A 25,698-nucleotide genomic window follows, 5' to 3' on the forward strand; every position below is an offset into this window, starting at 1 on the left:
TAGAGGAATCCTAATTCAAAGCCCAGCTCCCCCTGCTAGCAGCTAGCACCAAGCCAGGCTGTGCCACAGCACTTTGCACCAGGTAAGGATCTGGTCTTCTGTCTGCTACAGCATGGGGACGTTACAACCCCGCCGTGTGGTACCTGGACGAGCATGTTTTCTGCCCGTGGGCAGCACGCAGGACTATTTTCCGTGGCAGGAAGCAGGACCGTTTCCTGTGGCACACCCCTGACCGCAGCGCATGGCACAGACGTTCGCTCAGAGGTCTGAAACGTCCACGGAGGAGAAAGGATGCGGGATGACCGAGCGACACGGGGCCGCGTGCTGCGGGCTGCCTCACAACACGCTCGGTGCCGGCTGCGCGCTGCTGGCACGCTGAGGGCTCAGCGGCGGGCAGCAGCAGCTCAGGGGCAGCCCGGCCCAGCCGAGGGGCACCGCGCTCCCCGTCGCGGATTTCGGAGCGCGGGCCCTGCGACCAGCAGGCCGCCAGCTGACCGGGAGGGCGCTGCCGTGTCCCTGCTCCTTCCCCGCCGTGCGACACGGACAGGCCGCGCTCCGGCTGCGCTGCTGGAAGCACAACGAGCCCAGCCGTCCCCGCTGGGAGCCCCGAGCACACAACGAGCGGCGTGAGGGGTCAGCGACCGCACGAGCGGCCGGGGAGCCCTCCTGCGCCTTCCTGCCCCCGGGCTCCCCGCCGGGCCGCCCCACCTTTGGCGTTCCCACCCCGGGCAGCCCGGGGGAGGCACGAAGGCTGCCGGCGTTCGGGCAGAGCCCCGAGGGCCCCCGGCTGCGCGGCTCCGGGCGCTCGGGGCCGGGGCCGGGCGGGCGCCGTCAGCACCGCGGACAGCGGCGGCGGGAGCGGGGCCGCGGCGGGGCCGGGGGGGGGCCGGGCGGGGCCCCGGAGCCCGGTCCCGGCCGCGAGGGGCGGCCCCGGCGCTGGGTCCGCTCCCCGGGGGCCCCGCGCGGCGCGGCCGGGCCCGGCGAGCCCCAGTTCCGGTCACGTTGCCGCCTGTTTACGGCGCGGCTGCGGGCGGGCGGCGGGGCCGGGCCGGGCCGGGCGAGGCGGGGCCGCCGCAGGCAGCGCGGGCGGCGCGGGGAGCCCGGCGCGGCCCCGGCCCGGCCCGGCCCGGCCCGGCGCGGCCGCCCCATGACGCCCAGCGGGCGCCCCGCGGGGCCGCGGCGCTCCCCAGAGGTAAGGCGGCGGCGGCGGGGGGGGGGGTCCCGGGACGCCTCCCGGGGGGGGGGGGGGCGGCAGCGCGGAGCCGAGTGCCCGGGGGGGCCCCGCGGAAACGCCGAGCGCGGCCCGCAGCGCGGGGACCGCCCGCCCCGCAGCGCCCCGAGCCAAGCACGGCCTGGCTTCCCGCAGCCCGGCGGGAGCCGCCGCTCGCAGCGGTTGCGTCTCGGCGCAGATGCCGTTAGGTAACGAGCAGCACAGCACTCGGTGTGCTTCTGCCTCCGCGGAGGTCAAGGAGAGCTCCCAGTGACTTTCCCAAGGCCAGGATTTCACCTCCGGTTTCTGTCCCCGGCGTCGTCACTCCTCTGTGACCTTCTGCAAGTTTCTTTGCTTCCCTTCGCCGCGTAGCCCTCACCTTCACAGCCATGCTTGCTTCACGGCAGTATGGCAAAGTTTTACGTGCTTGCATTGAGACCATAGATTATCACCAGCGTACATTGCTGATATGTAGCAGTGAGCTTTCCTACATACGTTGTACGTGATGGAGAGGGGGTTGCTGGCAGCCACAGCAGGATAAATTATCGACCTGTTCCTGCAAACCTTGTTTGTGCCCTCAGCCTCCCTAGGTAATTTGCCCTTTATGAGGAAAAATGATGTGAGTAGAGACTGGATCTTTGTATGATCGTGTTTGTGCTGGGGTATGCATATATGCGAAACCACATCTGCCTTTGGAAGGCATCCTCAGGAGCTGAGGTTGCTTTCTTAGGTCACAGTTCTGGGATTCTGACTGACGTGCACAGACTTCAGCACAGTTTTGCCTTGGAAGCAAATCCTCAGACAAGCTGTCCGTGCGATGGAGATCAGTTCCGAGCAGACCGGCAACTGAGTCGGCCATTGTAGTTATTTCGAGAGGTTAACTCATTTTGTTTTGCAAGAAATAAGAATTCTGATAAATTGGGATGAAATTGCAAACCTCACCAAGGTTTTCCAGCAGTACGTTGAAACACCCCGCTGAGATCAACATTCCCAATGCACTTTGTCCCAAAGATGGCAGCGTAATGTTGAAGGGAAGGTAAAACACGCTCCATTTTGGAGGTGGAGGGCAGGACCACAAAAAGGCTCAGCTCTCAAGACCATACCCAGCTTGAGAAACTGATGGGGACTGAGCCCAGAGCCGCCGCACTCCCCGTCACCACCTTGCCCGGGCTTGGAGAGCAAGTTACTTGGAGAGCTTTCTGAAAAGGCACGGGTTTGAGGTCAGCAGGAAAGTTGCGGCAGGGTGGATGCACTCAAGTGGCACATTTTTCAGTGCAGTCCTGGGCACACATGGAGCTGACTCCCCAACAAACCAGGGAGAGCTGCGCAGGCACAGCTCCGTGGGGAGAGGGACGGCTCGGGGGCGGCTGCCACTCCAGTGGGCTCAGCGGGTTGGCGCCTCCTTTCCAGCTGTGCACTTGCATACAGCTATCAGAAACAAGGCACCGAGCATCCTTCAAACTAAAGGGGAGCATCGCCTACCCTTGGGCTTTTACAGCAAATGACTTCTGCTGGCGTTGCAACCTCTTACGTGACTCCTCCAAGCCCCGCAGTGCACGGCCCCGCGAGGCCTCCCACCACCAGGTGCTTTGGTAGCTTAGACCCAGCCTGGAGACACAAAGTCACGCTGAAGCCACGAGGGAGGGATCAGAGCGGCTCGCTCCCGGTCCCTCGCGTTGCTCGGAGCAGTGCAGCCGTCCCACGGGGAGCTGTGCTCGCGAGGCCGGGCGAGGAGCTGGTGCTCAGCACTGCCGGTGACCGTGCTGGTCGCCGCGCTCTGCCTCCCGTGTCAGGCGTGGGCTGAAGGCTCCTGCCGTGCTTCACCACAGAGCCATGGTCCTCAGCACCTCCTGGGGGCTTCGAAGCCGTCAGCGCAGGGAGCCGCAGGACCATCAGCTGGCAGACAGGATGGCTCTGTGGCACGTTATTAAGTCAGCCAGCAGCAGCAGCAAATAACCCTTATTAACTCCCAACACCTCCCAAGTGATTTTGGTGTGTGAAACGACCAAAGGCACTGCAAGCTAAACACTCAAAATGCAGTTGCAATCTTCACGTAACTACAAAAGCAATGGAGGGAAAACAAGTTGCTGAGAGTTAGGTTTAGGAGTTCTTTTGGGAACTGAGTGGGGACCTCCCAGCAAGGCAAGGGTTCGTTCACAGCCGATAACATTGGAAATACTTGAACAGCTTACAGATGCTACTGAAACTCCACAACTAAATTGCAGCTTCGTTAATGGCTCTTGCATCATTACCTGTACCCTGCAGACACTGGGAGCTGCAGGGCGGCACCATTGCTCCTCTCCATGGGGAGGCAGGGGCCGGAGGAGAGGCACCTCCTGCCCAGGGCACCAGCTCACGCCTCGCGTCTGCGCTGCCTGCTGACAGCAGCTGGAGGGCCGCACGCACGTACCCCATGGCAGCCCCGCAGCTCCCCCAAGTCATGAAAGAAGCATTTAGGTGGACACTGAAGAAATTCCTGCCAAGGTGTGGGCTCTGAAAAGCTCTGTAACTGGGGAAAACAGTCCATGGGAATTAGGATTTTCGAAGTTCAGGGCTCAAGATCCATGTGGAATGTTAAGTTAATAAAAGGATAATTTTCCACCTAAAGGAAGGGAGGAAAAGTTCAATGGAAAGATTCCAGCCATTTCTACCAAACACATCTCAACCAGACAGAACAAAGTGCTTGGAAATAGCACTACATATCCTCCAGGGCTTTGTCCAACCTACTTTCTGACACTCCCAGAGACAAGGGTCCACCACTTCCTTAAGGGAACTGCTCCAAAGCGGGGGCACACCTTCCCCAGCCCCTCCCCGCCACCAGGGCTGCAGAAGGGCACGCTGCGATGGCGTGAGCTGTCCCCAGGTAACTCTCACTGGCACAAGTAAGCTCCCCCTCCACCATCAGCTCCTGTCACTGCCCTCTCTCATCATAAAGAACAAATGCCAGCTCTCTTGGAAGTCATCAGGATACAGACCTTTTAACCTTGTCTATTAATTAAGATGTCATCAGGAAAAGTCAGACAACCTACAAGGCTCCAAAATCATCACCTTGCCATTCAGAGGAATGGGAATGATTAGGATCTTAAGTCTAGAGCAATATTTTTTTCCCCAAAATCCACTTTGAAATGACAAATACTGAGGGACTACAAATCCCTTGAGGTCCCAGGAAATGCCCCGGTTGCTTTGAACAGAGCACATGAACCTTACATCCAGACAGGCAGGAACAGGAGGGCCAGTTCAGGGCAATTTCCACTTACATGACATTGTTCCACAAGGAAGCTTTAAGCTGGTATAAATCATACCTCTCACAATAGGTGCTTAAATGAGGAGCAGGACCTCTGTATCTGTTGCTTTTATGTATCACGTCAGCCTTTATGTGCTTTTCTATAGCATTCACGTGTTGAGCGTTTGGAGCATTTCATTCCCTGAAGAGCAGATCCATCCTAAAACCAGGCATGTCATTGTTGTGCCACTAGAAACAGATCCCTGAGGCATAAAAATAGCCAATAACAATCCACCACATACGCCAAAGCCAGTTCACATTACACAGTTTTCTTATTTCAGGCTTTAGCCAGATTCCTGCAGCCTCACAGACCACAGTGCGAGCCCCAAGCCCCTCACACAGCTCCGGTTTGACACCCAAAGCAGGAGACAGCCACAGGAGAACCCAGCTTGTGCCACCTGCAGCTGGGTGTCAGAGCTGGCTCCAAGCACCCTGTCTGTACACCACCAGGACCCCGGCCCCGCAGCAGGCAGAGCAGCACCACCAGCAAGCCCAGGGCCAGCTGGATCCAGGCTGAGAAGCAGCTGGACACATGCAGGAGGTGCAGCACCCTGTGCAAGCAGAGCTTCCCCCCCCCCAGCACCCCCAGGAACAAAGCAGCACTACTGTGCTGTGGGGTTTTTATACCAGGGCTGGGAGAAGGGGGCAGCTGCAGGACATCAGCACTGTTTCAGGCCCTGCAGCTGTTTCCTATAAATAAGGAATTTATAGGCCTGAATAAATTCAGCTGTAAATAAGCTAAAAATTCCCTGTGCATCTCTGGGTGGCTGTAGCTCTGTGCGGTGGGCTGGCAGTACATCACCTTCCGTGGGGGCAGGAGGAACAGGTCCAAAGCCCCAGCAGCAGGGGGCAGTGGGGAAGGCGCTCCCAGCGCGCTGGTATTGGAGCCTCACTGCGGCCCCTTCCCTTCTCATGAAATACTGAGTGTGTAGAGACCTGATCCTAAGGTTTCCACAAACCTTTGGAGGCCTTGGCAAGAATAAAGCTTTGAGCTAGGACCACTGCTAAGATTGCTTACTTTAGAATCAAGCTTAAATGGGTTTTGATTTGGTTTAGGTTGTGGGAATTAGCTTAAAATGTGCTAAAGGACTGGGTGTGCTTATAAACGTGAGCTAAAGCGCTTGCTTAGTTCTCAAGTTTGTATTGAGAGAAACATGAAATCAGATGCGAGTGAACGAGGAAGTGGAAGTAGCTTCCCAGTGGTAGGATGGTGCGTGCTGTCCTTAGGCTTCCTGGCAAAAAAATCCCAACCTTTCCAGCAGCTTGCTGCAGGTTCCCCTTCTCCTAGGCTCAGTGCATGGGCTAAGGACAGATTCCACATCCGCACAAAATGGCATTTCCCAGAATTAAGGATTCTTCCAGAGGTTTATTTTTATCTCCCCGGTGCAGTAGCACAGGTAGGCAGCTCACGCAGCTGCTTCACCGGAGCAATCACCGCGCGATGAACTCCTGCACCCCGGGGCCGAGCCTCCGGGCGCAGAGCTGGCAGCGGCACGTCTGTCAGGTGAACTACCAGTGAAGGTGTTCCTTCTGCTGTAAGGCGACGCAAAGCTCCTTGCCACGTAACGCTGATTGGATTAGACTGAGCATATTGTATTTTTCATGTGCTAGGTCTCCTGCCGCAGTTGCTGCTTTGTAATATGTGCCTTGCCAAGTGACAGCCGAAGTCAGCGCTGGTGTGGCTCCCACCTGGGGACTGCGGGGGGAGCAGGAAGCAATCCTGTCCCAGATGTAATCCTGCTCAGCGATAAAACAGATTTCCCGGGGCCAAATTTAAAATAGAAACGAGCCGTTTCAACACGCGTCTGTACAGCAGCGCTTTCTGTTTATGCAGTATCAGAGCTCTCCAGCCCCAGCCCGCAGCGGGAGCTGGCAGCAGGGATGGGGCAGTGCGGGGACTCGGGGGCTGCTCCCGCGGGACCCCCGGTGGGGTCACGTCCCCTGCACGGAGCCGCCTTGCCTGCAGCCACGTCCCCGGGGAGGGACGGGGGAGAGCAGGCGCCCGCGGTGCCCAGTGGCTCTGCCTCGCGCTGGGGCTCCGGGACCGGCTCCGCTCCCGGGGTGCCGCGGTGCCGCTGCTGTCTGACAGCAGGCCGTCTCCTCTCCCCGCAGGCGTGGAGCGCGAGCTCGGTTGCGATGGAGACCGTGTCCCTGGAGCACCAGATCCAGAGCGTGCAGCGGCACATCGCTTTCCTGAAGAAGGAGCAAATGGAGTTGCTCCACGGCCTGCACCTGGAGATCCTCCGCTTGCAGAAGCACTGCTCAGGTGAGCGCCTGGTGCCCACGGGCAGGCAGCGAGCCCGGCACAGCCTCCCCTCCTGCCAGGCACCGTCTGCCCCCGTGTCAGGAAAGCCCTGACAGCATCCCCCTGCCAACGGGCACCGGCAGCTTCCTGTAGCTGCAGCGCTCTGAAGGACCGGAGCAATTCTTATTCTGGGCATCAGCTGGACGAGCGGGCAATAGGAGAGGAGTCCGTGTTCATAATCCATAATTAAGACCCTCTTCCTTAGTTTTAACTCGGTGCTTGGGGCAGGCTTCTGAAAGGGGATCAGCCCCACCAGCTCAGTGCTCTCCCCAGGCTGTGCGCCCACACCCTGCAGTAGTTTGACTGCAGTGATCACTACCCTGGAGGGATTCACTGGTCTAAGGAAAGGAAAAAAAGCCCAAGCGTCAGCCAGCAAGGTGGTCCTGCCTTTTCATTCCATGATTTGTGCCCTCAAAGATATTTTGGTTCTTAAAATGTAAAAGTAGTTCATCCTTTCTCCCAGATGCTGGTAGATGAAGGGAAGGAAAAGGGCTGAACACCGATGATGGGGGTGCACGGGACTGTGCCAAAGTCACTTTCAGAACCGGGGGAATGTGATTTTCTTGTTTATATTCTGTTACTGTGCATTAGTGTCTGTTATTTGGAGCTGCGAAATCCACTCTTCCCTGCCAGCCCGGCCCGGAGCAGCTCAGCACTGGTGCTGTCGGCAGTGCCCGTGTCTGCTGCCCGGTGCTGTGTGAGCGCTAAAGCCACGGCACCAGCGCGTCCACTGCCTTCCAGGAGCAGCTGCCGCCCTCCTGGCCCCCGGGGAGCCTGGGCTGGGGGCAGGTCCCCGCAGTGTGGGGGCTCTCCCATCACACCGCCTCGCCCAGCAGTGGCCCCGCTCTGCCTGCCACTGAAATCCATCCCGGCGCTCTCATCAATAATTCAGCTGCAGCGAATTACTCACTGTCTTCCAGCGTATCATCCTCACTGATTCCTGGGAAAGAGACATGACGGCATTTCTAAAATTGTCGGTTTATTCCCCGTCCTTCCCCAGCTTTTTCTGTTGTGTTTCGTTTCTTTTAATATCTGAGAGGCTGTAGATGAGGCAATGTGGGATAGCAGGGTTCTCAGGCTTGAATCACGCTGCGAGGTTCAGAGCCACCCGTGGCAGAGGTGGCCCCGTCCGTGCTTGTTGTTTGCGATCAGCTCTTCCCAGCCGGGCCGACTGGCAGCACCGCGGGGCCAGACGGGTGTTGTGCCATTGGCACGGTGTGTAGTTCTGCGGTGCCTTTCTGCTAGGAGCGATGGGGGCAAACCTCCTGTCCAGCTCTGGGATGACTTTGGTCATGTTTTCCGTGCCATCACCTGAGATGCTGTTTGCATGAGAGGTGACTTGGTCACTCAGCACTTCCCCGTCTGCTCCAGGTGCGTAGCTCGTTGCTGCACCTGGATCTGCTGCTTTAGACCTTGGATTTTTGCATCGTGACCTCGGTGTCCGAGCAGCATCGCTGCCAGCCCATCCCCCTGTGGATTTCTGCGTTGCTGCTGCCCTCTGACAAAGCCCTGGCAGCGTCAGGGTGCTGGGGCCCTGGGGGTGCCTCCCTGGGGAGGGAGCCGAGCGGTGCCACACGAGGTGGGGGTGCGCAGGGCACACAGCACCAGACCGGGCTGGATCTGGCAGCAGAACGGCTGTCCTCATAAGGGACCTTCTCCAGGTAGATAAACCCACAGCTTTTCTGCCCCAGGACCCAGGCTGGCACAGGCTGTGCTGTGTCCTCGGCAGCCTCCGCCACCCAGCACCGCTGCGGGGCAGCGGGACGAAGGCCAGCTGGGGAGGGGGCCCCGGCACCCGCTGAGCTCCGCACTGCTCCGCCAGCAGCACGGGCGGGAGGAAGGGGCCGGCAGGACCGCAAACACTGCAGCCTGTGCAGGGGGTCAGCTGGGAAGCTGGCCCTAGCGAAGCCCTGCAGTCCAACATCTACAGTTGTAGCGCTTACAGGAAGATAAATGCAGTGAAGAACAGCGTGGTATGATTCATTTATTGGAATAAACTTCACGTTACAGAGCAGAGTTGGCTTTCCTCCCACTCCCATTTTATTTGCGAAGCATAAACACAGCAGAAATAGCAATAGATTCTTTCAGACTCTTATGTTTCTCTTTTACTGGAAGATGAGCTCAACTCTTGTGGCAATAATTAGCATGTTCCCCAGTGTTAGCAGAACAACAGGAGGGGAAGCTCGTGCAGGAAGCAGAGCCGGGTTTCCAGGAGGGAATCCGTGGAGGCAGCGTGATGGATCAGCAAAGTGCAGCAGAGAAGGTGCTGGCAGCCCCTCCGCTCTCCCCCGCGTCTGTCCGAGCGCAGGAGCAACCTGGTGTCCAGAGGGCAGCGGAGGCCCTGCGGGCCCCGGCTGCTCCCGAGGGCGTGGATGGTGTCCCACGGCTGGGACCGCGTGGCCCCGGGTGCGGCGAGGGCGTCCTGGCCGCTGCAGAGCGCAACCGCAGCGCCCGGTGGGGTGCCAGGGCCCGGCCAGCCCAGGCGGCGGGGGGAGCCCCATGGAGATGTGCAAGGGGAGAGGAACACGGAGCTGGAGCGGGCTGCGGCCCCTCCGAGGCACGGCCACGTCCCGCTGTGGCAAGGCCAGGGCAGAGCAGCCGGGGCAGGGCTGCCGCCGCACACATCCAGCCCGCAGCCGGGGGGGGTTTGCAGCACCCCCGCGGCTGGCACAGCAGCAAGGAGCCCGCTCTGCGCGTTATTCAGCAGAGCATCGCTGTCTTTCCAAACGGGAGACTGCTTTAGATTTCATTTGGAATATCTCTGAGACTCCAAACCCATTATTTTAGCTTCAGAAAAATAACGCAGCTGCCATTGATTTCCAATGGGGCAGTCAGGAGTGCTGAAAGCTTTCCAGAAATTGCATTACGTTCTCAGTTACTTCTGCATTCTCACTACAGATTTGTTTTCTAAGACAGACGGGCAGAGGAGCCTGAGCCAAGCGTTTCGCTTCAGAAGGATGGCAGTGATGAGGATTAGAGTCAACACGAAAGCAGATTAAAAGAAAAATGTAGGGCAAAGATTAACCATTTGAATTCATGTTCAGAAAGAAAAGAGCTCCAAAATGACTGACTACTGCTGTTAGCTCTTTCCTTCTCCTCTCTTAGCTGCTGGTAGTCTAGTAGTCTGTGGTATTAATTCAAAAGAAATTGTAAATGTTCGCAGGTTAAAGGCGAGCTCCAGCAGGTCCCTGAGCTCGCCCTGTCGCTGTCCCTGGCGGGCTCGGCAGGGTGCTGTGGGCGCACGGGGGCCGTGGCCACGCAGTGTGCGCATCCCGTGGGGTGCTTCGGTGCCCGTTTGTCCGCGGGAACGCTCCGGTGGTTTGTTCCCGAGGTAGGGGGTGAAGTGCTTTCTGCACTGCAGCCACCCCGCTGTGGTGCCCCGGGGGCTGTGGGGGGCCCTCCCTGCTGTACGAGCCCTGAAGGGCTGGGTGCTGGGGAGCTGGGGGCCCTGGGGGAGCCTCGGCCCTTTGGCAGGAGAGCCGTGGGCCACCGGGCCGCGCACAGTGACAGGTTTGAAGAGGCTTTTGGAGGGTACGTAGTGCTGCAACAGTGCAGCAGCGTCCTGCTCCAGGCACAGCGCAGGGACAAGGACGTCCCACTTGCGTAATGTGCAGAGGCAGGGAGCGCAGGCTGGAAGCAGTACATTATGAAATACTTCAGGCAGCAGTTTACACTTTGGTCTATTTTCAGTCCCTCGCTTTGCTCTTTGTCCTGATTTAAAGCACCGAAAATGGTTCCAAAAAAAGAAGTCCCCATGGGTGTGAGGGAGCCTCTCCTGCCTGCGGTGGGGCAGGACCTGCGACTGCACCAGTCACATCCCAGGGGCAGGGGCTGCTGCAGGTCCCGAGGCTGCCTAATAACTCACGGATTGCCAGGCACCGGGCTCTGGACCAGCCGCGGCTGGGAGCGCTGGGGCGGGCGCCGTGGCCGGGCAGAGGAGCCAGGGCTCAGCCCCGGCAGGTGCCGGGCGAGCGGCAGCCTGGGCAGCAGGAAAGGGGAAGCAGCGAAGGCGCCGGGCAGGGGCAGGGGCTTGGGCTCATCCCTGTTTGATTTCTCTCCTAGAGCTGACCCACGACCTTGAAATGAAAGAGCTGGAAGCCCGCCAGCAAGGTAGGACCTCGCGGTTTGCATGCGCTAAGTGGGGTGTGTGGGGTGCGGGCTGCCCGCACGGGGCCTGGGGGCACGGGGTCCCCTTGCCCTCAGGGGTGGTGGGGCTGGGAAGCCCACGTGCACAGTTCACAGCCTCTTAGCACCGAGGTTAAAGGGCCTCAAATGCCTGTGCAAAAAAAAAAAGGGTTTTGCATGTGAAAGCAGGGATCCATAGGGTTTGCTTTGCTAATCCCCTTACACAGAGCCTTAGGGGTAGTCCACGGACCCCCAGGGAGCATCTCAAAGCCTGCAAAGCCTTGAGCCACAGGAAAAAGCAAACAAGGGGGTTATCGGTTACCCCCTGAGCTCCTCTCACCCCTGCAGACCATCCTGAAGGCACCACCAGTTCCTCACTATGACCCGCAAAATAATCTTCCACGTTCCAAAATAAGGGGGAGAGGATTGCTGGTGCACCCAGAATGTCTGCAAGCTGCTGGCATGAGCCTCGTGGGCCGGGATCAGTGCTGCAGAGCTGGCCAAGGCGCATTTCTCAATGTGCTGACCCCCAGGTCCCGGTGTGGATCGGTGGTGAGGAAGGTGCCGGTGCTGCCCCTGCCCAGGCCCTGCAGAAATGCATCCCCCAGAACCACCCCGTGCTCCCCTGCCCGGCGTTACTGCCCCATCCTCACGGCCGCCGCCTCTCCCGGGGCCTGGCCGCTGACCCGAGCCCAGCCCCGCGTCCCTGCCCGTGCTGCAGGGACCGTCTGCAGTGAGCACTGCCCGCAGGCCTCTGCCCATCGTTCAGCCTTTTAACAGCTTAGGAGTACGAGCACATTTGCTACATTTATGGGGCAACAACCTAAATTAACATGCCATCAAATGATCGCTCTTCAAATGCCACTCATGTAATAATTACCGTGTGCAGCTGCCTCCCTTAAGATCTCATTAGAAAGCATTTTTCCTCTGCAGAAGACACTTAAGAGCTGAAGCTATAAAGTGGTTGCAAAGCGTATCATAAAAAGCAGAGCTTTTTCACAGCCACGGGAGCGCGCCTGGGCATGCCGTGTGCGCTGCGCTGGTCCCCAGTGACGGGCGCTGCCCTCCTCGGCCCCACGGGAGGGCTGCGTGGGGGGCTCGCGGCCCGGCCTGCCGGGGGCACCTCGCCTGGCGCAGAGGTGGGTCCCCACGGGGACACACGTGGCCGTGGGGCAGGACTTGTCCTCATACTGGGCACCCTCGGTGGGCCGGTGCGTTTCCACAGCAGGCTGAAGGCTGCCTGGAGGAGCCCCGAGAGATGGGCCGCTGTGGCTGCGGTGCTCCCCAAAGCCCTGTCCCCAGCCCCTCCGCCCTTTCAGGATCATTGGGCAGAAGGGAGTAGGGAAATGCAAAGTTTTGTTACCCAAATTGCTCTACAGATGGACAATTAAAAAATGCAGTCTCTCGATGCTACTACGGCGGGGTAGAAGGCAGGATGGGTGCGTGGCTCGGTGGCCGGTGCCGTGCCCCCGCAGGCAGGTGAGGGAGCCGTGGCTGGAGCTGCCACAGGGCCCACGCAGGCTGGCTGGAGCGGTGCAGGGTGCTCGGGAGCAGCGTGCAGGGCTGGTGTGAAATCACGCTTTTGTGGGTGCCACCGGCGTGACTCAGCAGGGCCGGGGCAGGGAGGGCACCCGTCACTTGCGGGGTGTAGGGAGAGGTGGCGGGTGGGAGCCGCGGGGAACCTGCCACTCGGAGCAGCGCCTCTGCTTGAACAAGTCCTGTCAGCGCCCTGTCGCTGGCAGCCAGCTGCTGCCGGGAGCAGAAAGAAGACGAACAGGTCAGGCGTCAGCAACCAGGGGTGACGGCGTGGTGAGTACATCGCAGCCGCGAGAGGTGCTGGCCGCCTGCCGCCGCGCTGGGCGGTGCTGCCGCAGCCCCGGCTCAGGAGCCCCGCTGCTGGGGGGCTGCCAGGGGGCGCCCCCGACCTCCGGGGCAGCGGTGAGCCCGCGGCCCCTGTGGGGGGTGGGCAGCCAGAGGCGGCGCAGCAGTTCCCTCTGAGCACACGCCGCCCTTCTTGGGAGCTCTTCTTGGGAAAGGTTTTCCTTCCTGAGAAAGGCTGCGACACGGGGAGGAACTGGGCGTAGCACAGCAGCGGCAGGGTCCCTCTCCTCCTGTCCTCTGCCTCACGCCCAGCCTGGGGCTGCACCCCAGCTCCCGACCCCACGGCTGCCTGTAGGCAGCTGCGGCCGCATCCTTGTGCTGCTGGTGCCGCCAGCGCCGGGGTGCTGCGTGCCAGAGGGATCGCTGCTGCTCACGGGCGCGCTCACTCGCACCTGGAACCGGGCCGCCCCTGCAGGGCCTTGGCGTCACCAGGCGGAGGCCAAGGCGCGCGGCTCAGGCGAGGGTGGGACAGCGAGGCGAGGCACTGGGGACGCTGGGGCAGTGCCTGTGCGGGGAGCACCCGGGGCAGCCTGGTCCCACCCGCACCTGCACCGTGGTGCAACGAGAGCGGCTTCAGCTGCAGCGCCTGGCTTCTCTTGGGTGTCCGTAAATAAATGAACACATTTACGTGCCCCTAAATAAATAGCCACATGCATATACGTCCGTTTCTCCCTAGGCCCTCAGCTGAGCATGGCTCGACTGCCTGGTAATCCTGGATTAGTATTCTCTATCCTCTCTAATCTGGCTCTGCAGTCTCTTGGCATGAGGGCAACAGCACTCGATAAATTGGGTTGATTGCTTTGCTGTTGGGTTTTTCTCCTCTGTCCCAGCCTGTACACTAGCCCCATCAAGAAGGGATCCCGTGCCTTGCCCCAGAACACAGGGAAGGGTTGCATGTGCTGGTGGGCAGCCCATGGGGAGTTTTTGGGCCACGGTTTCCAAAAGCACCTGAGCAGCCCGGTGGCACAGCATGGACGTGCCAGCATCCCGCTGAACCATGCCCCTGAGTCTGGTGCCCTCATGGTCACCTCCACGTGCGGAACTGCTCTGTCTGCTGGGCAGAGCCACTCCTGCCTCTTCCTAACCCCCCGTGCCTTGCCCTGCAGACGTGCTGGACCGGGAGCTGGAGGAGAGGTGCCGGGCGATGGAGGCCCAGCTGCAGGAGAAGGAGAAGGACAACCTGGAGCTGCGCAAGGAGCTGCGCCACAAGGAGACTCTGGTGGCCGCGCTGCGCTCCAGCCTCCGCAACAAGGAGCGCAGGTTCCTGGAGGAGCTGAAGCGGCGGAGCCACCGCGTCACCATCCTCGACACTGAGCTGCAGAAGCAGACGGAGGCAGCCGCCTACCTCTCCCTGCAGCTGCACGCCACTGCCCAGCGGCTGCCGGGACCCCGGGCCAGCGGGCGGCCACCCCCTGAGCAGCCCCCGTCCGAGGGCAGGCCCCGGCGCCGTGGCCACCGGGCGCACCCACGGCGCCCACCCAGGGACGGTGCCCGCCCCAGGGACCCCACACGTGAGGAGCACGACGCCATGCCCGACCCGGCCCTCTTCCTCTACACGACACGGCCGCCCGCCCCGCAGCGCCCACCGGAGCCCCCCGCCGAGGCCCGGGGCACGCCCAGCACTGCTGCGGCCCCCCGGGCGCAGAAGTCCCCCCGGCCGCCCCCACAGGAGCCCGCAGCCAGGGCCCGGCCACCCAAGGGCGAGCCCAGCAAGCGGCCAGGGTCTGGGCCCCACGGAGCCCGGGCCCGGGAGTAAAGTGGCCAGGGGTGGGCACGGCCCGAGCGGCCGGGAAGGCGCTGAGCCCGGCGGCACTGAGGTGGGCGCCGGCCGAGGTTGCTGCCCCTGTCCCCCGGGAGGGGAAGGAGGCAGCGGAAGGTGGGTGCCCTGCCCGCACCCCCTCCCCGCTGAGCAGCCCGCGGTGCTGGGGCACGGAGAGCGCGGTGTGGTGATGCTGCATGAGGCTTGCCAAGGGGGAACGGCTGAGCAGCTGTCCAGAGCTTCCAGAGGAAGAAAGGCAGAAAAATAGTGTTTCCAAGACGAGCAGATCCTCCTGTTCCTGCTGCTGCTGTTCCTTGGAGAAGACGCCGGTCATGTTCCCCAGGCCTGGGGTACCGGGTGCACAGCAGAAAGACTCGTGGCTTGGCACAGGGCTCAGCACAGCCCTGCCTCGGGCACCCCCGGCTGGGCTGGGCTGGGCTGGGCTGGAGGGGCCCAGACACCACCAGCACAGTCCTCGGTGCCCAGGGGTTGCCAGCGGCCGAGTGGCAGTCGGCCCCGTCGGCACCGGAGGGGTTTTCCCCCTCCACAGGGCAGTGCAGCTGTGCCAGCCGTGTCCCAAGTCACCACTCCCCTCTGCGGGATTTGTCTGGGTGTCACACGGATTTCCCCCACGTTATATGCACGTGGCAGGCTGGGACAAGGCCGATGGAGATGACCCACAAGCTGGAAGGCGCCCGCTCGCAGCACCCGGCGCTGCTCCTCACATGCTGCTGGAGCAGGTTCCTGACTCGCGTCACCCGTGATGGGCAGGCTCTGTCCGTGCACCAGCGTTGTATTTGTTGCTTGCACCCATGGCCAGGTGTTGGTGTTTCACCACAGACAATAACCACGTCAGCAAGGCAGTGGTGAAGGTGGGATCTCATGCACCGCCACCCTGCTGGGGCAGGACCAGCCGCAGGGGCGGCCCCACGAGGAGAGGAGGCTGCACAATCCGCTTCGCCCGTCTCCCTGGGGGTGCCGCAGCTCCCCGAGCTGGGCTCTGGGGAGCAGCTGGAAGAGGCACCGTGGGGCTGCCGACTGTCCTCCCACACTGCGCGTCCCTCCCTCCCAGCACCACGGCGTGTGCCAGCGCCCGGCGTTGGCCCCTTCCGCCCTGCCTGACTTCAGACCAAACCAACGGCTTCAGCTGCTCTGAAGCAAAGATGTACCCTAAATGTTGTGGAAGAGCAGAAACTGGGACAGGAAGAAGCGGGGCAGGGGGCAGGTCTGGCCTGGGGGCTCCAGGGGAACTAAGGAGCCCCACAGGTAACCGGGAGCCAGGCGGTTTGGGTGCCAGCCCTCCCTTCCCCCAGTCCTCGTGCTGTCGGGACACCAGGGCTGTGTCTGGGAGCAAAGCACCCCGAGGCTGCGCAGCCCCGCCGGGCCCAGGGCCCAGCACGGCCCCACGGCCCGCAGGGCGATGCCTGGTGCGGGCAGGAGGAAGCCGTGTGCCGCCATCGGACCCCATCCCCTCTGAGTTCAGTTTGAAACCCCCAGGAAAGCACCACCATCCTGCAGCAGCCGGGCTGAACCTGCCTCGAGCTCGCCCGCAGAGCACTCACGCAGTCAGAGGTCTCTATTTTTGTAGTTCAGTGTTTATATATTAAAATGCTTTTACGAGATTCTCAGTAGCAGTCCCCAGGCCAGCTCTTTGGATGGTTAAAACAACCCCCCAAGCATACCATCTGCACCGGCAGGACAGGGATGAGCAGCTTTTGTACCTTTTCTTTGCCTGTGACGTGAACCCGCTCGGTGAAGCACCAGGCTTCGGAGGCGAGGCACCCCCCGGCGCTGCCCCCCGGCCGTTACTGACCGCGGCCTCTAAGCACACCCCCGAATTTGCGAGGAGCCCCCTGACACCTCAGCTGCACGGCCCCAACGCGGGGACAGCTCAGGGCCGAGCCGTGCCCGCGGGGTCTGTGCCCGGCCGGGTGGGACGGGGCGGCCGCTCGCCGGCGCCGGCAGCGGGGTGCCGCAGTGCGGCCTGCCCCGGGAGGCCGAGCGGGCAGCGCGGGGGTCGCGGTGCGGCGCCTCGTGGCCTTCCGACGTGGGAGCGTGCCGCAGGCTCAGGGAGGTTCTGCTGAGAGTACAGCTCGATTTTATTTTAATGTGAGAGAGGGTAAAGAAATCTCCGTGCCGTTCGGCCGAGCGTTACTTTGGCTGTGGTTTGCACAGCGGCTTTCCCCCTCGTTTCTAGACAATCCTGATACACAGAGTGTGTTGCGTTTTTATTATAAAATCATTGATAAAATCATGGTGGTCATGACTGACCTGAGCATTAAAAAGGGGAGGGAGTGTAAATACCTTCCTATTCTCTGTAAATACCTTCCTAGCAATCAGCATTTTTAGTGCCTAGCAATGTAAATGAAGCAACCCTGTGGGAGCTGCAGGATCCTTCCCTCTTCACCAGTAATTAGCAGCTCGCTGGAGGAGTTTATCTCATCTCATCCCAGTGCCCCCATGACTCCTGCCCTTCCCAGCACCCCAGCAGCGTGGATGAAGGGGAGAGAGGCAGCGGGGCCCTGAGCGGGGCGCTGCGGGTCCCTGCCAGCAGCCCTCGGGTGCGCAGAGCCTTCCGGTCCCCCCACAGGCCTAAATGCGCCTGGAAGTGAGGTGATGGAGGTGTCTGGGGCTAGCCCTGCGCTTCCCAGGGGATCCTCCCCTCCGAGCCTGGGGGGCCAGCTCTGTGTGCTGCACCTACTTCAGTCACTGCTGCTGCTGCTGGTGGGGGGGAAGCTCTAGAGTACTATATATACACAAATATATATACATATATACATACGTGCACTTGCTTTGAAGGGAAGACACTGTATGATTGTAATAGAAATTATGTTGAAATAAATTATTTTAATCTTTGTATTTATATAAAATGATCAAAGAGATCAAAAAAATGATCAAAAAAAAAAAAAACAAGCAAGGAGGCAGTGTTCCTATTTTTAGAAAGTCGGCCGCTGTTAGATGCAGCGAGCCCCGGGGAGCAGCAGGGACGCGGGCAGCCTCTTGCCAACCCCCGGGTCCCTGGCTGGGGGACAAAGCAGCGACCTGCAGGCTGCATTTGTCCCGTGCTGTCAGACTCCCTGGGAGTCAAAATGGTTAACGTAGCTTAAACCTGCGCTGTATAGCTCTGTGCATAGACACGTATAGACCGAGGAGTGTAACTGCTGACACCTACATGCTTTGTATGGAACAAGCAATGTGTAATGTTGACTCGTAAAGCTTAATGATTAGACTGGAAATGGATGCATAGCAATAACGCTCAGTTGTTAAACAATATCTTATATATATATAAAACACAATGTGCTGACAAGTCTCTGTGTGCAGACTAACAGCCGGGCACTGCTCCTGTACCCGCTGGTTTTGTTCTGCAGCTGTGTAAACCCTAATGGTTTTGATGTGTTGGATTTGTTAATCTCCTTTTCTTTGCATTATTACTCTTCCGAAATCTCTCTGAGGAAGGGATGCCTCGCGTTGCACAACCCCGCAGCACAGGTGGAGGAGCTGCGCTGAGCCCTGGCAGGCAGAGCCAGTCCTGGTGACTCGCACGCTCCCCTCGCCTGGCTCTAGCCCCGGGCAGGCTGGTCGGGAAGCTCTCCCTCTTGACCCTGTTAATTAAAAAGCCATATTTTCTGAATGTGCTTGCTAGGGCTAATCTCAGCGCTCCTGGCTATATCCTTCCCCTCTCCGCTTTGAAGGTGTGGTTTTGAGGGCCCAAATAGCGCAGAGGCTCCCCGGCCCCAGAGGCTGTGCTAGGCCAGGAGGAACCAGCACCTTGAGGGGGCCGGGACTGCCACCGGACTTGGGTGGGGGGCCCCAGTGCGGCCGAGAAAAATAATTAGGGGCAAAGCGGCTAGGGCAAGATGTGCATCAGCAGGGCTGTGCGGGTGGGCCGGCCGGCGCTGAGGCCGCGCTGGGGACATGCCACCCACCAGTGGTGCCAGTGCCGTCCTGCGCAGCAAAGCCCAGCACACCTCCGCTGCCGGTGCCCTGCTTGCTCCCCGGTGAGGCAGTGAGCCTGCACGGGCTCGGCTCCTAACCTGCCGTGCTGCAAACCGCCTGGTAGAGCACTCCCTGATGACATCTGCCCCGCTGGCATGGGGACCTGCCCCTCTCCTGCACTGCACTGTGCAGAGCTGTGGTGGCTGGGCCTAATCCTATTGCCCTGGGGAATTTTCAGCCTGAGGCAGAGCTTGAGGCCTTCCACAAACTGCCTTACTGCACAGGAAATCACACGCAGGGCACAGCTGATACATGGGGATCTGCAGTGTGGGAGCATGGGGGTGACTTCTCCTGGTTGCCCCGAAAAGCTGAAGGCGCAGCAAGAAATGTGATCTCTGAAGAGAGAGCGATGGTCAGGGATTTCTCTCCTCTGCACAATGCGTCTCAATGCACGAGTTACCCAAAACGAGCTGCCGGGAGGCAGAAGCGTGAAACTGTGGTGGTGCTGCCCTGGCTGACGCTCCCCACTGGGAAGCTTAATGGGCAGCACACCAACAAACTTCCATTTTGGGGCGTAGGTGAACATCTCAGGGTCCCTGCTCTGCTCGGTGCCCAGAGGCCACCCACCAGACGCGATGAGCCAATTTGGCAGTAATGACGCTGCCGCCTCCTCTCTGCACGCCTGCTCTTGTCGCTCCGCTGCGCTGCCTGTTGCTGAGCGCCGCTGGGGAGGTGAACAAGGGGAGAGAAAACCTCCTCCTGTCCGCAGGCTGCCTCGCTCCCGCTGGGTGCCATCAGCCACGCCGGGCTGCGGGGCCTCCCCGCCGGGCCGAGCAGGAGCAGCCCCGAGCTGATCGGCGCGGAGCGCTCACGTGCAGGCTCTCCTCCGCCCCATGCGCTCCGTAAAAGCACAGAGATGAAAGTGCCGCGTCTCCTCACCAGTTAAAACCTGCCCTTTGCTCCCAAACGCCAAGTTTCTCTGTTTGCTCCCTCTCCAATGGCGCTGCGCAGGGCTGGCGCTGCAGCGATGCCCTTCACATGCCAGCCGAGAGCCCCCGGCCCGGCGAAGCTGCCCGGAGCCCCCAGCAGTGCCCCGAGGGGCCGGTGCCCGTGGGCAGGGGACACAGAGCACGGCACTTTGTGTCTGCACCGTAACGAGTCCCCGCATCTCACCCCCTTCGTTCACCTTTGGGTCAGAGCGGGGCAGCAGAGCTGCAGGCGTGAGCATGGCGGTGCAACCAGCACAAAAACAAACGTCATTTAAAATCCTAAGGGTGCAGTGAGGCCTCCTGCCTCTTTCCTAGGAATTTCAGCTTCCAAAACACGATCCGCTTCCCTGTCCCTGCAATTAGAGCAGTAACGCGACCACAAAGCCCTGGCAACCCCCTGGATCTCTCTGTGTCTGCGTGCCCCGACACTTGCTCCCCCGGGGCAGGTGCTGAGCTGCAGCCTCAGCCCCGCTGGCCTCGGCGGGGGCATCGGGGCCCTGCGGGGCCGAGCCCCGGCCCTGCTCCCGGAGCGTTTCGAGGCCGTGCAGGGGCTGCCGGCGTCCCGGCCCCCGCTGGGGCTGCACCAGGCTGCGGGGCGGTGGGCGAAGGGCCCCTGGGCTCGGCACCCCCGGGCCCGGCACCCCCGGGCCCGGCACCCCCGGGCCCGGCACCCCGGCGCAGCTGCGCTCTGGCCGGAGCAGAGCCGTTCTCCGTGTTCTCTCGGCGGCGAACAGCAGCGGGCTGTGCTCGCGCTGGGGCGAGCCGCTGTGCGGGACGGACGCCAGCGGTCTGACAAGCGCCGCTTTATTTGGGCGCGCGGTTTACTACACGACCCCATTACTCCCCAGGCCGACGTCCGCGGCTTTATTTTTTAACCCGGCGCCTCCCAGAACGCCTGCTCGGGGCGCCCGGAGGCCGCAGCGCGGGGCCGCACCGCACAGCTCGCGGCAGGAACCTGCCCCTTCCCTCGCGCACAGCCCCAAACCCGGCCGCAGCCGCGCTTCCCTCCGGCGGCAGCGCCGCGCCACGGGGCCTGACCGTGCTGCCGGGGCACGGGCCGGGGGGGGGGGCTCAGGGGCCCTGCCCGCCGCCCGCCGCCCGCCGCCCGCTCCCTGCCGGGCCCGGGCCGGGGCCTGCGCGGGGGCCGGGGCCGGGCCCGGGCCCGTGGCGTTTCGCGGCGCGGCCCCTTTAAGGCGCGGCGGCGCGGGGCCGGGCCGCACGGCGCGGCGGGGCCGCGGCACCACGTGGGCCGAGCGGCGCTGTCCTTCGCGGCGGGCGCGGCGGGCACGGCGCGGGGCGCCCATGGTGATCAAGGCGGACGAGATGCCGCCGGCCGCCGTGCCGGCCGCGCAGGGCGCCGAGCAGCAGGAGCCGGGGCCCCGCGGCAGGAGGCCGGCCGAGGCCGAGCAGCGCCCCGGTAAGGGGGCGCCGGGCCGGGCCTGGCGGGGGCGCGGGGCCGCGGGGCCGGGCCTGGCGGCGCCGGGACGGGACGGGACGGGACGGGGGCGCCGCTCCCCCCGCGGCCGGGGCGGGCGCGGGGAAGGGGCCCGGGGCTGTGGCGGCCCGGCCCGGCCGGCCCCGCTCGGTGCGGGCGGGGGGCGCAGTGCCCGCCCCGCCGTGCCCCGGCCGCCGGCTCCGCTCCCCGCGGCGGGGCCGGGTCCCGGGGCCGCCCCGGCGGCGGCTGCGAGCGAGCGGCCCCGGGGGCGGCGGGGGGCGAGGCCCGGGCCGCTGCGGGGCCGCCGCGCCGCGGGGGGGGGCGCTCGGGGCCGGGGGCCGCGGCGGGGCCGCGCGGCGGGGCTCGGCGCTGCCGGGCTCGGGCCCGGGCGGGCCGCGGGGGCCGGGCGGCGGCGGGGGCGGCCGGGCCCTGCCCGCGGCGGCGCGGGGAGCCCCGGCCCCGTGAAGGTCACCTTCAGCGGGACGCGGCGCGGCGCGGCCGCGGGGGGGCCGGGGGCGGCCGCTGAGGGCCCCGCGCTCCGGCCGGGGGAGGCCGCGGGGCCGGGCGGGCCCAGCTCGGGCGCTCCCCGGGGCCCCGCCGCGGAGGAGCCCGGGCCGGGGCCGGCCCCGCTCGGGGGAGGCCGCCGGGGCCCGTCCGGCAGCGCCCGGCCGCGGCCTGCCCGCGGCCCTGCTGCCGGCCGGGGCCCGGGGCCTGGCTCGGCCGCACCGGGCTGCTGCAGCCTCGCCTCCCGCCTGGGCCGCGGCACCGGCGGCCTCCGTCTGCCGGAGGGAGCTTCTCCGGGCGGCTCTCTGCGGGCCGCCAGCCGCGGGCACGGTGCGCGCACCTCCGGCCTGCTCGCTGGTGCCCGCGTTCCCAGGCACCGGCAGCCGCTTCGGCGATGGGCGAGGGGCAGGGGAGGCCTTGTGGAAACTGAAATGCAGGAATCACCAGTGCAGCAGGGAACGCTCAAACACGAGCGCTTCTTTTTTCCTGGGAAGGGCAGACGGCGCACGGGAGACTTTGCCTGAAAGCAACGTGTTTTAACTCCTGGCAGGCTGCTGTAGCTTGACATCAGGGGGGCCGGGTGGCCGCGTGTGGGATGAGGCGCGGCCCTCCTGGCCCTGTCCTGTGTCCTGCTCCTGTCCCAGGTCCTGCGCCCTGTCCCCGCGGGGGCTGCAGGCCCGGCTGTGTCGGGCTCCGGGGGGTCTGGGATTTCCTGAGCGTGGTGCGGTTTGTCTCCAAGGAGTTACTGTCCTGAGCACTGCTCTCGGGCTCAGCCTGTTTCTCTGATCTTGTATCTTACAAGAGAAGGGTAAAAACCCGGTGCTCCGGGGCTGCCCTTTGTCGTGGCTGAGAGAGCCCCTCGCACTGACCGAGCGAGTGACCTGCCGAGTGACCTGCCGCTTCCTCCCTCCCCTGTTTTTATGGTGGCGAGGTGAATTTTTGAAGTTTGTCACCTAAAGCAAAGTTCATTGGCGTTTGAGCAGGCTGGCAGTAATTCAAGTGTGTGGGGAATGCAGCGCTGAGAGCCTCCCCCCCCCCCGCACTGTTTTTTTTTTGTTTTTTAATGGGTGCCAAGTGTGCAGCTCCAGCAACTGGGTTAAAAAGTTACGCCGCGTAATCCCTGCTGTTCAAAGTGTGAGCTGATTGCTGGGGGAGGGAGGGAGGGAGGCGGAAAAATCCTCCCCGTGTTAGCGCGATGAAGCTGGCAGGCGCCCGGGGTTCTGTGGGGAGGGGGGGCCCGCAGCCGGTCGCCCCCACCCCGGTGCAGGGGGCTGTCGGCATCGGCAGTGCCGGCTCGTGCTTCCCAGGCCTCTCCGCAGGGGCAGGCCAGCGCCCGGTTCTGCGCGCCCACCGCTGCCTGCCCACGGCTCCGCTCCGGGCGTGCTGCGCTGCCCGAAGGAGGCACTCGCTGCGGCCTTGCTGTGGGCAGGCTCCTCGCGGGCTCCTCGCTGAGGAAACGCGTTCTGTGATGGTAGGCATCGAGACCCGAGGAGTGCCCTCGCCTCTTAAAGGGCGAGAGGGCTGCCGGCTGCTTCTCTCCACCTCCAAGCTAGACACCAGTGCCGGGGCTGCTCTCTCCTTCTGAGAGCAGAAACACAGAAGCGTGAACGCTTTAGGTACCTGTAGGGACTGCTGTCAGGGGCAGTTACGGGTTAAGTTACCTTTCTTGTTAACTAGCACAAGATCAAAAGGCAGCAGTTGTGTGCAGCGTTTTTGGATTATTTCTGTTTCTGCAGTTGTCATTGCCTTACAACAAGCTCGTCTTGTGCAGGTTCAGTGGTGTGTCTGCTTGGTGTAAAATCCTTTTCATCATTGCCTCGCCTAAAGATCTGCTGTTTCTAACTAGGTCCCTCTGTCTCTGTTCTTCCCCGTCCCCCCATGTATTTGTCCACCTTTTCTGTTGCAGGGGTGGAGAACGAAGGTATTGATGGGAAAGCTGCTGTGGAGGCGAGCGTAGTTGTCCGTTGGTGACAAGGTCAGAGCGCTGATTGTTAATCTGGGGATCTGCTGTGGCTGTCAGGTCGCTTGACCTTGGAGGTTTGCTGGTGTTTTGGGAAGGACTGAACTGCTGGCGGCTGGGTTTTCTAACGTGCGGTTGTAACAGACTTCAGAGGGAGAGCTGGAGGAAGAAATCCGCAAGAAAATCTCCTGCAAGAGAAATCTGCTCAGCGCTGCAGGGTTAAGGAAAGGCCCGTGACAAACACGGCACCCTCGGCAGGCTGGGGAGGGACCCCCGAGGGGATGATGCCCGGAGCCGCTCTGCCCGTGGGGTGGCCGTCGAGGTGCCCCTTGCAGACCTGGAAGCTCGCTGCCCTGCCCAAGCAGCCTTGCTCCTGGGTTTCCTAGCTGAAGAGTGGAAGTAGGTCAGGAACATGCACGCAGAGAAATGCAGCCGCGTACCTGCCTTATGCCCAGTGACAACAGCTTTGCGTTGCGGAGAGCTGTTTGTCTTAGCTGTCTGTAAATGACTAAACTTGGCAGCGCTCCGTTTGCCTCCTCGCGTTGCGCTCTGTCGGTTGTACTAGAAAGCTGTTGTTTCTAGAAGCTTTGAAAGGTCTGAAGTTCATGCGTTTTTCTATTTGCATTTGAGAAGTAAAACCAGTCCACGGGAGCAGGACTCGCACGGAGCGCGGCTGTTCCCAGGGCGGCGGTGCCGATGCCTCCTGGAAGCGGGCGGCTCTCCTGCTGCTGCTGCCTGCTGCTGGGGCAGCCCCGAGGGGAAGGGCCGGTGGGGCAGTGCAGCGACTGGTTCCGTACGTCCCAGTAACGTTGGAGTTAATGGGGCCTTTCTGAAACAAAGCGTTGCTGCCCAGCTCGGTGCTTCTGTCTCGGAGCCCGATGATCTGTTGGTCGGCTGCATGCAGAGTTTATTGGGGTAGTTACCTGTCCTGGGCTCCTGGTGTTTCAGTAGTTTCCTGAAACTAAGGTACACACCAGAATAAAATACACGTGCTTGGGGAAATACTGACTTACTCCTGGCATGTCTGAAATGGGGTTGCTTTGACCAGCTCTTCTCTCTGGGAATCCAGCAGGCGGTTTCACAGCGCTACGGACGGTTTGGTTGGTGTCGATCTTTGCCCTTTGTCCAGTCTTTGCTCCCGGTTCCTGTGGTGCTTGAGGAGCACGTTGCTGCAGCAGTCACCTCACCAGCTAGTTTCAGAACTAAGTTTCCAAAGCTTTGGCTGGACAGAAGGCATACGAATGGGCTTAAGCCTAGTTCCCAGGCGCGGAGAGTGAGCGCGGGTACTGCAGCTGCCAGATGCAGGGCACGAGGTCCCGCTGGCTTGGAGCGCCCGAGCCAGCCGCTGGGGGACCCCGGGAGCGCCCTGGGGCGCAGCTGCAGTGCAGATGTCCCAGCTTCAGGAGAATACAAAAAGCCACAGACTCTTGAGTAGACTGGAATGTGGCTGATGTTGTTTAGGTCTATCCAGCCAGACTTGGCTGTGGGTGCGCAGGGCTGAGCAGTGTCCCCGCTTGTTCCCCGTGGGGCCGCAGAGCAGCGGGGCCGGGGCCATCGTCGAAGGCAGCCACGAAGTGCAGCCTGCTGCTGTCCCCGTGCCAGCCAAACCTGGGTGTTGAGAAGCCGCTGAAAAATAAGGGCAGTGCTTACAGCTCTTCCCACAGGTGGGTTAAAGCCAATTTGAGTTTAATGACGGCTGGAGAGCAGCTATAAGCTTCACTGTGGGCTCTTATTAAAAGAAGTGCTTGTTGTGCTAAAGGAGCACCGAAAGTTTCTGGGAAGCTGTGGTTTCCTCTGCGGGGATGTGGGAGGCACATCTGTGCCGTGTCCCATCTCCCTGGCAGGCTGTCCTACCGAGACCTTTCCACTAGGGCTCTCTGCGATGCTAACGGCTATTAATTTAGTCAATTTATTTGGGTTCAGGAAGCTATTTGTTTAATTTATTGTTAGGCTAAAATTTAATTTGCATTCGCTAGACCAGCAGCGGCCTTCGCGTGCTGAAGCTAGCACGTGCTGCGCTGCGCTGTGCTTCCTTCGGCTTAGGTGGAGGCAGTGCCGCTCAGCTGCGTGGCACCCGAACGCGCCTCCTGCCCTGCTCGCAGCGCTGCCCAGCAGAAGCCCCGCGCGCTGGCCTCGCCACGCTCCTGCAGCTGCTGCAGCCTGCGCTCGGCGCTCCTGGCAGTGTCAGCACTCCGCAGGAGGTGGGAAGATGGGAGTGGGAGGGGTGCGTGTAATCCCGTCTGAGTATGGGTGGCTTAGCTTTTCTGCCTGGTGTGCCTCCCAAGCACAGGGCATGCTGGCAGTCTTATTT

At 62.0% G+C, this 25,698-nt stretch overlaps 2 protein-coding genes and 1 long non-coding RNA gene across 10 annotated transcripts in view; 2 read left to right on the forward strand and 1 right to left on the reverse strand.

Annotated features, from left to right (window-relative positions):
- Positions 1 to 538: 538 nt before the first annotated feature.
- Positions 539 to 17,870, forward strand: CCDC92B (coiled-coil domain containing 92B). 7 transcript variants are annotated; one of them, XM_080562758.1, is made up of 5 exons: positions 539 to 633; positions 6,606 to 6,759; positions 10,861 to 10,908; positions 13,481 to 13,510; positions 13,911 to 17,870. In XM_080562758.1, the coding sequence occupies exons 2-5, from the start codon at positions 6,630 to 6,632 to the stop codon at positions 14,558 to 14,560; spliced, it is 858 nt and encodes a 285-aa protein (XP_080418884.1). In that variant the 5' UTR covers positions 539 to 633; positions 6,606 to 6,629; the 3' UTR covers positions 14,561 to 17,870. The 7 variants fall into 7 exon arrangements, with proteins under 7 accessions (XP_080418884.1, XP_080418880.1, XP_080418881.1 ...); XM_080562754.1 differs by lacking the exon at positions 539 to 633 and adding an exon at positions 1,065 to 1,192; XM_080562756.1 differs by lacking the exon at positions 539 to 633 and adding an exon at positions 5,226 to 5,371.
- On the reverse strand, positions 1,557 to 5,048 carry LOC308180692. Its single transcript, XR_013941130.1, has 2 exons — positions 4,513 to 5,048; positions 1,557 to 3,812 (listed from the first exon to the last, which is right to left on the reverse strand). It is a non-coding gene; the product is annotated as an uncharacterized lncRNA (long non-coding RNA).
- A 2,828-nt stretch (positions 17,871 to 20,698) lies between the features above and the next one.
- The window catches only part of CLUH (clustered mitochondria homolog), a 35,637-nt gene continuing 30,637 nt past the window's right edge, over positions 20,699 to 25,698 (forward strand). The window contains exon 1 of one of the 2 annotated variants that reach the window (XM_080562727.1): positions 20,699 to 20,905. In XM_080562727.1, the coding sequence (XP_080418853.1) occupies positions 20,791 to 20,905 (115 nt within the window). In that variant the 5' untranslated portion in view covers positions 20,699 to 20,790. The remainder of the gene's footprint in view (positions 20,906 to 25,698) is intronic. The other variant, XM_080562728.1, reaches the window with a different exon arrangement.

This window comes from Anser brachyrhynchus (assembly GCF_964034855.1).
Source record: "Anser brachyrhynchus genome assembly, chromosome: 20".
Lineage (NCBI taxonomy): Eukaryota > Metazoa > Chordata > Aves > Anseriformes > Anatidae > Anser > Anser brachyrhynchus.

Coding starts and splice junctions, on each gene's coding strand:
- CCDC92B (XM_080562753.1), top strand. CDS start 5,648: ATGAAATCAGATGCGAGTGAACGAGGAAGTGGAAGTAGCTTCCCAGTG. Junction 6,760..10,860: donor CTTGCAGAAGCACTGCTCAG/GTGAGCGCCTGG, acceptor TTTCTCTCCTAG/AGCTGACCCACGACCTTGAA. Junction 13,511..13,910: donor GAGCATGGCTCGACTGCCTG/GTAATCCTGGAT, acceptor CTTGCCCTGCAG/ACGTGCTGGACCGGGAGCTG.